This window comes from Wyeomyia smithii, chromosome 3 (genome assembly GCF_029784165.1).
Source record: "Wyeomyia smithii strain HCP4-BCI-WySm-NY-G18 chromosome 3, ASM2978416v1, whole genome shotgun sequence".
NCBI lineage: Eukaryota > Metazoa > Arthropoda > Insecta > Diptera > Culicidae > Wyeomyia > Wyeomyia smithii.
Genome location: NC_073696.1, coordinates 234,218,887 through 234,233,153, shown reverse-complemented (window position 1 = coordinate 234,233,153; position 14,267 = coordinate 234,218,887). Strand labels below are relative to the sequence as shown.

The 14,267-nt window shown below is 37.2% G+C and overlaps 2 protein-coding genes across 2 annotated transcripts in view; one reads left to right on the top strand and one right to left on the bottom strand.

The window, feature by feature from the left end:
* Window positions 1-7,302, top strand: part of LOC129726789 (serpin B4) — a 45,810-nt gene extending 38,508 nt beyond the window's left edge. The window contains exons 5-7 of the mRNA XM_055683885.1: window positions 5,654-5,785; window positions 5,850-6,035; window positions 6,094-7,302. Coding sequence (XP_055539860.1) covers window positions 5,654-5,785; window positions 5,850-6,035; window positions 6,094-6,387 — 612 coding nt within the window. The 3' untranslated portion in view covers window positions 6,388-7,302. The remainder of the gene's footprint in view (window positions 1-5,653; window positions 5,786-5,849; window positions 6,036-6,093) is intronic.
* On the bottom strand, window positions 3,673-5,237 carry LOC129726792 (leucine-rich repeats and immunoglobulin-like domains protein 1). Its single transcript, XM_055683888.1, has one exon. The coding sequence runs from the start codon at window positions 5,176-5,178 to the stop codon at window positions 3,769-3,771; it is 1,410 nt and encodes a 469-aa protein (XP_055539863.1). The 5' UTR covers window positions 5,179-5,237; the 3' UTR covers window positions 3,673-3,768.
* Window positions 7,303-14,267: the final 6,965 nt, after the last annotated feature.

Genomic DNA, 14,267 nt, shown 5'->3' with positions numbered 1-14,267 from the left:
TCCCACGTCATCATTTCATACAACCCTAGGGCTGTATACCTTGTAGTATTTTCGAAACTCTTTTGCCACTCCAATAATTCATTGAAATCGGCGCCAATGTATGGGTTTATTTTATAACAATATTTTTGTACCTATGTATATTAATCTTTAACGTTTTTGATACATGAAACTTAGCCTGTTTTCAAATTTAATAAGTAGTTTTTACGTCGATAAGTGCATTACCTTATTTTTTTATTTTCTTTTGTAATAATTTTATTATTTTCAAACTTTCTTATTGTTTTTTTTTTTTGTTTGAAGAAAATGGCTCTGGCACCACGGTTAACGTTGTGCGCGTGTGAATTGGGTTGTAGAGTTTTATACGGTTTTCTGATTTTTATGTACCAGCTGAAAGGATGTCATATTCTGGGCAAAACGTGATTTAAAAAAAAAGTTCATTTTCGATTTTTTGACGTAGAACTACGTCTCTCAGGAAGTTTGGCTACATAGGGTGTGAAATAAAAATCTAAAAAACGGAAAAAGGGATAAGTATGTCTAACTTTAAATGCTGATAAATTGGTTATTTTCCAATAAATTTCCTTCGGTTTCGCAGCAATCGATTGGTAAATTTTCTACGTATCCGCCCGAATGCAGAAAATTGTAATTTGATTATTCGAACTATTGTAGTATTGAAAAATGTCAAGCCTTAATAAAACGTATACACTAAGGTCGTTTTTTACGCGGGGTATGCGTTCCAAATTTGTATGGGCCCGCGTAATAAACGAATTTTTTGAGTTGCAAATATAACAAAGAAAACCGTCCTAAAACGTTAAAACCGCGTTTGAATGTGATAGTGGCCAATCTAGAGACCAAAGTTCAATGTTTTTAATTTTGAGTATTTACACCAAAAATTGTGAATTTTTTTTAAAACTGATATATGATCACTCGTGGCCCAAAACGGAACACGTGATTGAAATGAGGTCGATATCTTGTACTGTTTTTGAGTAATGGGGGAAAGCAACCCGCGTAAAAACACCGCGTAAAAAGCGACCTTACTGTATACTGTTCAGTTTTAATTTTTATTTGGAAATTTTACCTTTACTACCCCTTCCGGCATATTTGTTACCATTTATGTCCAATGTCTAATTTATAATAATCAATGTCTGATTTTTTTGCTTCTCAAGATTTTATCCCCTTTTTCCTCAAAAATATTTTCTGGCTACACCACTGCATCATACAAGTAAAATAACAAAAGGATTTTTTTTCTGTTTTTATTTATCATGTTCAAATTTGGAGTTCTTCGTGACACGGGTCCATATCGAATATATTCGGATTGGGATTGGTTTTTATAAAAAAAAACTTGAATCTTGCAGCTGATCCCGCGGTCTCTAAACAAAACGAGCATCATTATCTCTCTTCTTTCCAAGTAGTACAGCCTTTTGGTAGTGACCGGCGTCGTTATTGGTCAGTAGTCAAAATAAAGTTTTTTACTTGAAAAGATGCTACTCTCATAGTCAGCACACGGCGTGTAAAAAGAACAACTTTATTTTAAAAAATGGGCATCGCCAAAATCTTCACCATTTGAAAATATAGCTTTTTACCTTTCATTTGGGACCCTCCGGAAAATCATCCATCGCGGGCTTTCGGACAACTTTTTTTTTCTTCAAAAAGTATCCTGACAGCAAAGCGTTTAACTACCGAGAGGATGGTACGGTGCTACAAATGAAAATAAAAATGCAAGAACTTTCGAAAAGACGCAATGAAGATTGTAGGTTAAGTCGAGTGCAACTTTCGATCATACTAGATTTTTTTCAAACACCCCTAAAATTTGAAATTATGGTCAAAATGCTGGTTTTTTCACCTCAGCGCATAAAAATTATTCTTAACTCGTTTGTTTTTCAACCGATTTTGAATGTTTTAGGCGTTTTGGAAAGGGGAAAAATAGGACTTTTAAAATATATACAGGTTTGTACTAACTTTATTAAAAGATGTGAGTTATTCGAGCGTAAATCTAATTTTTCAAACATCTCCACGCAAGTTTTCAACTTCACTTGAAATTTGTCAGTTATTTTTGTACGAAAAGTACTACAAGTACACAAACACTTTGAAACTATATTCAATTACGAATAAAATAGAAGCTGTTCTATGTGAATCGGCAGATATTCCGCTGAGTTATATGTTTCTTAAGAAAATCAGAATTTTTCACTCTCATCGAACAATAATATTTGGACTGTTTATTTTACGGTACTATGAATGGAAAAGAATGCAAGTACTTCTAATGTGACCAAGTGTAGGTTGTAGCTCTAGTCGTGTGTTACTTACGCCCAAACTTGAAGTTTTTCAAAAACCCATAAAATTTGAAGTCATTGTCAAAACTCCGCCTTTGGACCGTGGTTTACATGTTTATTTTCAACTCTGTTATTTTTCCATCAACTTTTTATATATATAGATCATTTTGGAAAAAGAACATCCATAAATGACGTAGCTTTTTTGACCCCTCTACCCCATCGTAGCAGATTTCTTAGTTTCATATTTGCAACGTAACTTTGCTTGACCCCCCCCTCTTCTTCCCCCCGTCCCATTTCGTCACAAATCTGCAAACCCCACTTCCCCCCTCGAATGCTACGTCATTAGTCCCAAAGGCGAAAAATAGAGCTTTAAAATGTATAGATAAATCTATAAATTTCACTTAGGCGTACGTGTAATGAGAAATTTAAAAAAAAAATATATTATGTTTTCGAGAACAAATTTTCACACATCTTTATAAAAATGTACTTTAAATGCTCTATAATTTGTTACAATCTACACAATCGCTGGCATCAGAAGTTGGCATTTTTTTCCATTTGTAGCACCGTGGAATAAACAGCCCAAATATTATTGTTCCATGAAAGTCAAAAACTCTGATTTCCATGAAAAACATGTTACTCAGTGAATTATCAGCCGATTTACAAAAAAAAGCTTCTGTTTTATATCGTAATTGAATATAGTTTCAAACTGTTAGTGTACTTATAGTACTTTTATAACAAAAATAACTGACCAATTTCAAGTTAAGATGAAAATTTGCGTGGAGAAGTTTAAAAAATAAGATTTACGCTCGAATAACTCAACATATTTTAATGAAGTTAGTATAAATCTGTATATATTTTGATAACTCTATTTCTCCCCTTTCCAAAACGGCTAAAACATTCATAATCGGTTGAAAAACAAATGAATTAAAAATAATTTTCATGCGCTGAGGTCAAAATATCGGCATTTTGACCATAACTTCAAATTTTAGGGGGGTTTGGAAAATTTCTAGTATGAGCGAAAGTTGCACCCGACTAACTTACAACCTTCACTGCGTCACTTAAAAAGTTCTTGTATATTTATTTTCATTTGTAGCACCATTCTATGTTCTCGGTAGTTAGACGCTTTGCTGTCAGAATAGTTTTTAATGAAAAAAAAAGTTGTTCGAAAGCCCGCGATGGATGATTTTCCGGAGGGTCGCAAATGGAAGGTAAAAAGCTATGTTTTCAAATGGTAAAGATTTTGGCGATGCCCATTTTTTTTAAAATAAAGTTGTTCTACGATACACGCCGTGAGCAATTTGCAGTTCACTATGATTGTGCCTAGTATGACAGTATAAATACAACCACGTTGATATGATGTAACGAGATCTTCAAATTCCTTATGAAAAAAGAAAAAACACCAAACGACTGTATTCAATCCATACCATTATAAAAAAGATTTATTCTATAATATTATCTGAACTACAAGATAGTACGTTCTACTATACTTCAACTGCACTTTGCTCTAGGGATTGCAGCGAATCCCGTTAACATTGGGAGAGTGCGCCACAAACTCGTTCCCGTCCAGTACCAGCTTCAGTATGGCGAGTAGATCCACCAAATCCGAGCACAGAATCGGATTGTTCTGAATGCCAAAGTTCTGCAGACTTTTGTTGCGCTTTAGGTGGCCCGCGTTGACATGAGTTATCTGATTGCCGTGCAGCAGTAGGGTTCGGAGATATTTGAGTGGGGCAAATACCAAATAGTTCACATCGCTGATCTGGTTGTAGGAAAGGTCGATCTCGTCAATCAGATCATACTTGCGGATCGAAAATGTTCCGAACTCGACGTACAAGATTTGATTGTGCCGCAAGTTGATGTAGTTTACGGAAGACAATTCGGCAAAGGCTCCGATCGGGATGGTCCCGATGTCGTTGTGAGACAAATCCAACGATGTAAGCAGATCCAGCTTACTGAAAATATTCAACGGAATTCCGTCGAAAGTGAAGTTCATGTGGGACATGGTTAGTGTATGCAGTGTTGCAAGGTTTTGCAAAAAGTCAAAATTTTTCAACTGACTGTTCTTCGATAAAATTAAGGTTCCAAGCTGTGATTTGTTGTAGAGAGCAGACGGGCTGATTCCTATAAGCTTATTGTCTGACAAGTCTACCAGGTCTACGACCATGAAAGAGTTATTCTCAATGATCGAAATGTTATTTTTCGCCAAACTGATGGATAACTGCTGACGCTCATAACTTTCTTCGTTTATTGGTAAGCGGTTGATAACGAGCGCTCCAGACGTAATTTTAGAGATGTAATTTTGGCTTAAATTCAAACTTTCTAATGACTCAAGCTTGTTAAAAATACCAACGGGTACCGAAAGAATTTTATTATCACTTAGGTTGAGCGTTATCAACTTCTTCATACCGGAGAAGATTTCCGGATCGACAAAATCCAAATCCAGCTTCATCTGTGCCATCTGCAGATCCGTCAGGGAGGTTAGCTTTTTCAACACACTCAACTCTTTCAGCGCAGGATTTCCACTCAAAACCAGCGTTTCCAGTTCCTCCGGCCACTCGAATGCCCGCGGGGAAAAGTCCCTCAGACGATTCTCAGCAACATTTACATGTCGAACGGTGGAAAAGGCTTTCTCGCCAATCCGCACCAAGTTAATTCCCTTGGCGTTTAACCTTTTGATAAACGGCATCTTGGGAAGGGTATAGATATGGCAGTCGTAAAACTCGATTGCATCACCAAACTCGGCACCGTGCACATCCTTAAAGCGGTCCTCCTCGGTAGCGTAGATGTTCTTCAGATAACACACGCGATTTATCGTTTCACAGTTCAGCTTGATCAGAGATGAGGATGGGATGGCCTGGGCGGGGAAAAATTCCGACGCCGCCAGTAGCACAAAACCCAACCATAAGAACGACATTTTAATACTCGACTAGCGGCAGTAGATAGAATAGACATTCTGTAACAGCTAGTACTAGAATATGTTCATATGCTGGCTTATCAGTTGCGTTGCTCTCACTATGTTATACGATTGTTTCATCTTTGAGTTCAGTCTTTATCACGCTAGTCTGAAATGATTGGAAAAGTGTCCCAAATACTCTGAGTAACCGCCGAAAGCTAAATGAAAAAAAGTGTGATTATAATATCTCTTGCCTTAAACCTAAAAGGATTTTCGCCTAGTATTTCTCGTCATACGAAAAAACCCTCCTTTAATTTGAGTCTTTTTCCTATTAAAGTTGCTGTTGAATATATATTTTTAACGACACCAACAGTTCGTCTCACCTTCTCAAAAATGAGTGGAATCACTTATGAGCTAACTGAAAATTAGTGTACCTAATTAACTCACGATTTTGCCAATGAACCATCAAATGACTTTGTTTTTGTATGTTTTTCAGATCAACTCGGAACCCGGCATTTTCTTGTTGAATGGCGAACAGAAGCCCGTTATGACGATGCAAACTGCGGGTACATATGGTGTTGGTTCAAGCCAGGAGCTGGATGCCAAATTCGTCGAATTGCCCTATAATGTAATACTTGCTGAATCCTGATCTTTAGTATTTAAATCGTCCTAACTAAGTTTCTCCTTTTTAGAACACTCGATACTCCCTGCTCGTAATGGTTCCCAACAAGGTGGACGGCATCAAGGATCTGATTAGAAACTTCCACTGTCACAGTCTGAGCAGTGCTCAGAAAGCCCTCAACCAACAGCCAGTACGGATCAATTTACCGAAATTCCACATCGATAGCACAAGTCGGGCGGAGAAGGCTCTCGCTAAGGTATGTGCATTATTTGTCTTTGAAGTATGACCGATTTACTATGTATTCATTCTTGTAGTTGGGCCTGATCACGATGTTCACTTCCAAGGCTGATCTCAGTGGAATTACGGATGAGCAGAAAATTCACGTCGATGAACTGGTGCAGCATGTGTCCATTCGGGTTGACGAAGGTGCAAGCAGTGAGCTGTCCCTGTCAGTGACTGACGCCGTTGAATCGAAGACATCCGACGATCAGGAGGAACTGGAACAGTTCGTAGTCGATCGGCCATTTGTTTTCTTTGTGCGCGATACCGTCGACGATGTGGTGATCGTTGCTGGCAAAATTACCGACGTCCCGGTTGCGACAGAGTAAAGCCACGCTACGTGTCTCTCGACTCTCTAGGCTAGTGAATAAATTATTATTAACGTTTTAGTTAAGTAGTCCCTCTCAGTCTCTAGCGCGCACTTGAAATTGCATTCATCCGCATTTTCAGGATAGCCAGTATAGGTAGCAGAGCACAACCACAAACCCAAACTATCATCACACATCGATCTTTTAACAATAGCTCTTCTTATGACAAACGAATACTCATAGGAACACTACTTCGCACTTTTTACAATGCAGGAAAAAATCTTCATCCAAGTGTGCTTGCCGCCGCCAAACAGCGTAAATAGTAACAAGAAGAAAAAGAACAACCAACGAAATTGGCAAAAACAGTTTCACATATCCGAAATAAAAACAAATTTTCCCAACTTGTGCCAATAGTTCGATAAGTTCGGGATAATATGTTAAGCAATACGCCAATTTTAAGTGTGAGCACCAACACAAAAGTCATCTAGAACTGTGAACTGTGCAAGATCTTCTCAAGTTTGCTACGATCAATAACAAAACTGCAGTAAAAAAAAAAACAAATTCACCAGTGTACTCACAAGCTACTAAATCCTCCGAACGTAGGGAGGCATCTTGATTCGAAACCAGTTCACAGCAAATAATCTTTTCAAAATAAGTTCCATTTATTTTGAAATTGTATTAACAAACACATTGGTGCTCGCAAATAGTAGCACTCGCGTTACTGTTGTTAAAAAGCCAAGCCCCTGGAGGAGAACGCGTTTGCACTTGATCGATGAATGCAGTTTCGATTTCTACTTTAAAAACAAACAAAAAAAAAAACAAATAAAACAAAATCTGCTACAATATTACGCTAAATGAGCAACTAGGGTTAATTAGTGTATGTACAAGCGTAATTTATTTTTAAAGTGGTACGAATAAAAACAGTATTTTTAAGAATGGAGCGTAGCTTCAGCAATTGAAGGAAGGCCCATCTCATTATCGCTATTTTGGCGCTCCAATCCTCGTTCGATTTTGATAATATTTCATCAAAATTATACTTTAATTCACAAAATATTTAACACTCTATCAAACGCACTTTCGTGGATTGTTTTGGATGCTTTAACTTGCTTTCGTACATTTATACAAAAGGTACAAAAATATGACTTCAATGCTTCGGACTACACAGTTTTTGACCGGGATAATCTTGAAGGCTTACATGAGTGGCCCCTTGAAAGCTTTCAAGATTATCAACAATGTGCAAAATCTTTTTGTTGGCACTTTTAATTCGTTCGATATTTTTTTGTCTGTATGTTTGAGGTTTTCAGCCTGCGGCTGGTTTGCTTCATATCGTTCGATAATGATAATTAATGCTAATTGTAATATGACCTGATGAATTTCAAGAACCAAGTAATCAATTTCTTACCAACAATGTTTTGTACATTTTTGCGAGGTAGCTTTTAAGTAGTTCCTCAGATTCGAAATAAAATGACAATCTGAGTTGTTAACCTTAATGCTTTATGCTGCTATTAGAATGATTACAAAAATTTCGGTATCAAAGAAACGATTTTCATTCAGTCCAGATGCTGCGACAATAAAATAAAAATCTGGCCGCTAGCGAAACTGAAACTGCGTTTGTGCCACTTAGGCAAATGTTCAACACTGCGAACGAAAATGACAAAAACCGCATTTTCACTGTCTCAAGTTGAAACGACCATCAGTGTCAGCAGTGTCAATTTTCAATGAAAGTCCGATCATTGAAAGAAATGATATGTGTGATTTAATATCGAAATTATTTGATTTGAGCCAATCAATTGCATGAAGTCGTTGAACTATATAAGCATCTACATTTTCAACCGCACAAACATCGCTAAAAAAATAAACTGTCAACTGATTGGAGCTGAAAGTCTCTTTCAATCTCAGCTCGTTCGTTGAAAATTGAAATTCAAAGATTTCAATTTCAACTGAAAATCCTTTCATGGCAATGAAAGTTTGCAGCGCTGGTGCCACTACATCAACTCTCCGCATCTCGATATCTCCCCCTATCTCGATAATTTCAATGGCCACTTAAGAATCACATGCACCCCAAAATCTTATATCTCGAATTTTTTATATCTGGAGAAAACATAGTAAGCTTTTGCTCCAAATTTTCTCCCAATATCTTGAAGTTCCACATTCAGTTTTCATTGTTTAACGGACCATGGAGTCGAACGGAAGCTGCAAGTTTCAGGTAGGTATTGATCAGCGTCTAAAAACTATTGAGACGCGATTATTCAACCGAGACAGCGTGTTTTCCAAATCCCAAAAACTATCGGTAAATTCTGTGTGAGCTATAACCTAGTACAAAGGTAAGTGACTTCAAATGAAACGATCCACCAGGGCTAAAAAACGGCATCCTACAACTTAACTGTGCTGACAACGGCACAGTTACATGGCTGTAGACTACGGTGTTTTCTCTCAAACCGTGGGAGGAAGCACACGTTCGTGTTTTCTGCACGAAGGGCCCGTCGAAGGCCCCAGAATTCCTAGGGTACCTACTTCCAAAACAATGTAGACACCACAAATGAGAAAATTCTCTGTCTGCTCCAAAACCAGAACGACGGTTTTTTCACATGTGCATGGCGAGTATGCTATCGCAACGTTACTGGTTATACTACACGGTGACAAAAAAGTCCAGTCACACTTTTTTGGGGTCGCCTGTAGCCTACACGTTGCATCTCTCTGGTGCCATCTATATGTCAAATGAAAGGGTTAACTTTGCTGCCCAAAGTGGCAGAGTCTCGTGTCTGTGCAGTTTGTTTACATTGAGTTGTGAGCCATGGCAGAGTTAAGAGCAGCTGTTATCGCTGAATATGTGAAAGGGTACAAACACGGAAACATATTCAAACACCTAAAACCGCTCGGAATCAACCGGAAATTCGTGTACCGGACCATAAATTGGTACCTAGAGACCGGAGGCACCGAGGAAAAGACACGATCTGGACGACCAAGAACATCAAATGTAAGCACGTGGGAAGCTCCATAGCTGCAAGGTTACAGAGTCCGCTTTAGTAAGCGGGTGGTCGTGGGTTCGAATCTTAATAGAATCAGGCCATTTTGTTGTCAAAGGACTTTAGTATGGGTTTATCCTCAGGCTACCCACCACGTACCCTTTCTTCAATCTGAATTCTACAGTACCCCTGTTGACTCTCCGTCTAACATAAATAAGTCTTTATTATAATAAAACTGGTGTGAGTAACTTATGGAAGGTTTTTCCAGGGAATTGTAATTAGGCGATATTGTTAGGATGGATAGAGGCTCGGTATAGAGTAGTAAGTGTAAAACGGAGAGGTATAACTTACACACAAGCACGGATATGAATGATAAGCGTATCACTTTTTTCGATAGTGATACTGTCATTCGGAGCACAGAAAACACCTGGGCAATATCACAATAGATCTAATCTCTGGTCGCAGTGATGAGTCCACACAGAAAAAAGCACGTGTAAGCAGAGTTCCCTATAGTATACCTGAGAGCCCTACTTGTGCTCTTCAAGAATCTATCTTGTTTTGCAAATTTTGAATTTTTGAGTGAATTATCTACGAAATTCTTTGTTTATCATAGCAATATGGTCCAGAACACATCGAGAAAACGTACAATTAGTATGAGTAGACATTTGTTTTCACTGACGAGTTATTTTTGTTTTTCGGAAAAAAAAATATGAGTTTACGTATCCTAATCCTAAACATACCAGAATGTGTTCTTTCGAATTAGCCCCAGTCGATCTAGATTATGTAAAATTTCTTCTGTTACCAAATACTTATACACTAGCGTCACGAAGTGACAGAATTTATCAACAAAAAGATCACCATCCTAGTACTCAATCACTTGAACAACTCTGCTGAAGTCATGAATGTTCTATGTCCTAAGATCAGCGAGCTATAGGGTAACGGGGGTATTTTGGCCAGCTTTGGGAAGTGTTCACAAAGTTCAATAAAAACAAACACAATTTTTCAACCTAAATACCTACTCTATTATACCATTGTTAAAAGCTAAGTGTCTATTTTGATATACACCGTTCAACAATGCAATATATTGAAAAATATCCTAGAAATATCAAAATTTCTACGAAGTACTAGAAACATATTTTGGTCCACCAAATTTTTACTTTGGCCCATCTTTATATCTACAGACGTGTATGGAAATAGTTCGGACTAATTTAATTTAAGATCATCATCGGTATTTTTAGAGCAAAAATAATGTGTTTGAGGAGAACATCCTTCTGCTGTGATTTTTTGTAAATTTTAGGTATCTAAAAATGAAATGATTTGCCTTATAGCGGTTTGACAGGCATTCTCATCTAATTTCATATCGTTAAATGTGATAAATTGAGAAGTAATTACCTGTAAATTGTCACAAGCTGCTTTTTTGTTCACGTGCAACGGCCGAACGGTAATCCAAGAGATGTCAAAACTTGGCATGGCCAAAATATGTGTGCTTCAGAAAGAGGCAAACATATTTCGTCCATACGTTTAACCACTTTTTCAACTTTTTCCAGCATGTTAGAGTATACAAACTGTTTCTATGACATTTTGTTGATGTTACTACAAAAACGAATTGTTACAAAAGCATATATATTTATTACATTAGCAACCGGACGTTGTCTTGTACATTACCACTTCCTCTTGACTTTTGGTTGACTCAGCCATGACTTTGAATATGTGTGAACTAATTCCAAAATAACACTACCTAGAGCCAGTTTTTCGCGGAAAATTATAGTGTAGTATGATTCTTAGGTGTGTTTTTCAATGTTGCATGCATAGTTTTCTAATATTCATTGAATTTATCAGAGGAAATGCGTAAAATGTTACCGGGTGGGCCAAAATATGCATGTGGGCCAAAATACCCCCGTTACCCTAATGCATCCTTCATGCTCAGACTGGACATGTACCACTTTTGCACTAAACGTTTTCTGGTTGTCATTATTTTTCCCATATAACAAAAGTGGTACATGTTTTGCCTTTCTCCTAGAAAGGTATAGCAATCACTGCAAAAACTAAAGGTATGAAAGTGCTCAAAAGGGCCAAATGTCGTATATCACTCGACTCAGTTCGACGAGCTGAGCATTTTCTGTATGTGTGTGTGTATGTGTGTGTAACGCTCTCCTAATCTCACTCGATTTTCTCAGAGATGGCTGAACCGATTTCAATTAATTGCAAATGAAAGGTCTTGTTGCCTCATAAGACCCTATTGAATTTTATTGTAATCGGATTTCTAGTTTAGAGGCTATGTATCAAAATGTAAAAATCATGAAACATTAATATCTCAGAAACTACACAACCGATTTGAACAAAATAATTTCAAATGGACGAGCTACCTAAAAAACCCTTAACTTTTGAATTTCATAAAGATTGAACTTGTGGTTCAGAAGTTATGGAAAAAACGTGTTCTGGAGACTATTTAATCTCACTCATGTTTCTCAGAGATGGCTGAACCGATTTTCATAAAATCGGTGTCTTATGAAAGGTCTTGTTGCCCCATAAGACCCTATTGATTTTTTTTGCAAACGGATTATTACTTTGCCTGTTGTGAAATCCAACTATGAAAAGAAACATATTCCGAAGACAACATAAACTCACTCACTTTTCTCAGAGATGGTTGAACCGATTACCACAAAATTAGTGTAAAATGAAAGGTCTAGCTGCCTCCTAACACCCTTTTGAATTTTGCTGTAATCGGACTGTAACTTCGTCTGTAATGTATCGAAATGTGAAAATCACGAAACTTCAATATCTTAGAAATTTCACAACCGATTTGAACAATATTGATATCAGATAAACAGGCTAGTTAAGGGTTAACTGATGAATTAATATTGAACATGTGGTTTCAAAGTTTGGCTGACCTATACGTTCCCATTTCGTTTGATTATAATCGAACTTAAGCAACCATTATGTATTGAATTGTTAAAACAACGAAAGTCTATTATCTCAAGTATTACACGACTTATTTGAACATAACTAGTGTCATACGAACGAGTCATCTCTCAAACTTACAAATAACAAACTTCATAACAATTTGATATGTGGTTCAAAAGTTTGAAAAGAAAAGAAATTCAAAGACTTTAAAACTTTACCCTAAGGTCGCTTTTTACGCGTTTTTTCGCGGGTTTATTTACGCGAGTTTTTTACGCGGATTCCGGAATTCACGCGGTTTTTTGCGCGGATTCCGGAATTTACGCGGTTTTTTTTACGCGGATTCCGGAATTACGCGGTATTTTTTTTTGCTTGGATTTCGGTTTCCCTTCACTCAGAATGCAAAATTAACGATGGTTTTTTTCCCGTGGATTCCGGAATTTACGCGGTTTTTTAACGCGGAATCCGGAATTTACGCGGTTTTTTTTCACGCGATTTTTTTTACGCGGCACGTATCCCCCGCGTAAAAAGCGACTTTAGTGTACCTGCTTTGGTCAATATATATGGCCTCAACATATTTAAAATGTGGTATCGTACTATTTGAACGTTCCCGCTATCGCTCGTTATTAAATTGTTCGAAATTAGGAGTCATTTCTTTTATTTCGTTATTTCCTAAGCACTAACATTACGTCAAATTTCATATTTTATACCTAAATCACAACATCAATATTCTATAACCTAAAAAGGGCATATACCGGAATTGTATTTAAGCGTTCATGTAAATCTATTTAATCAAATAATAAGTTTGAATGAGAAAGGCTGGGTCTGACCGCTAGGTGGATTAATTTAGGTTTTTCCATTAAAGTTTGTGTAAGTTTCTTAACCAGAATTCATTATGTTTTTATATACCGTCTTTAGAAACCTGTCTAGCAATGATTTAGTGCAGTTATGTTGGAAAAAATTGTTGAAAATAATTTACTATTCGAGTGGTTTCGTTTATCGCTTCTTCTGAAAAATTTACTTAATGGCACATGTACCACTTTTGCTCTCAACGGCTCATACGACAACATCATCTACAGTAGAAAACCAACACTTTGACACCAAAAAATAATTTTTCGACCATTGTGTCCTGATATGGTTGCTGCTAGCCAAGGAGGCCATACTCTGCTTGCTGCCTTCACATCTCTATGTAAAAAAAGAAGCAGAGCTTGGTGCACTAAGGCTGCGAAGAAATACAGCGATGCTCGAAGGTGACCTAACGACGGGTTACCTCAGCATCCTAAGGTAGTTCAAGCTTTCGACAAAGTAGTAGGTAGATTATAATTTTGTCTTACAGAATATGTAAACATCGTGAAAAATATTTGTTTTGAAATATCTTTTTTTGACGTGGGACTACGTCTTTGTTTACTATACTGGGATGCATTCTGTAAATTTTGAAATGAAACTGGCAAATGTTGCGTCAGATTTCAAACGTTTATAACAGCATAACCACATGATGGATAACAATAACCAATATGTTGTTGGATAGATAAAATGTATAACAATTTTGTAATATGCTAGTTATCACTCTAATTTCATTGCTAATCGGTAAAATTGATAAAAAGTTTCAATAACAAATTTACGCGAACAATGAACCAATTACATGCGAGCATTCCTAGCACAGATGACGCGAATGGACACCATCCGTTCCCTGTGATACACTATGTATCAATATCGAAATAAAAATTGACAGAGTCTCCCCGTCACAATAGGTCAATTTGTTTTTGCTTCCATGAGCTTAGACTAACGAGATGTCTCGAAGGTTAAAGTTTCCCGAAAAGCTCAAAACAATTCCCATACTTGAACAATTCCTAAACCTGCTGTCAGAACGTAATAAAAACTGATGTCTTGAAAGAAAACATGCTCGTCGTCTGTGATTGCAGTGGTACTCTTCTTTTCGTACATTTCAGCGGTACACTTCCATTCGTACTGCAGCGCGCGGTACTATTCGTATTGCAGTGGTACACTTCAGTTCGTACATTTCTATTCGTGTAC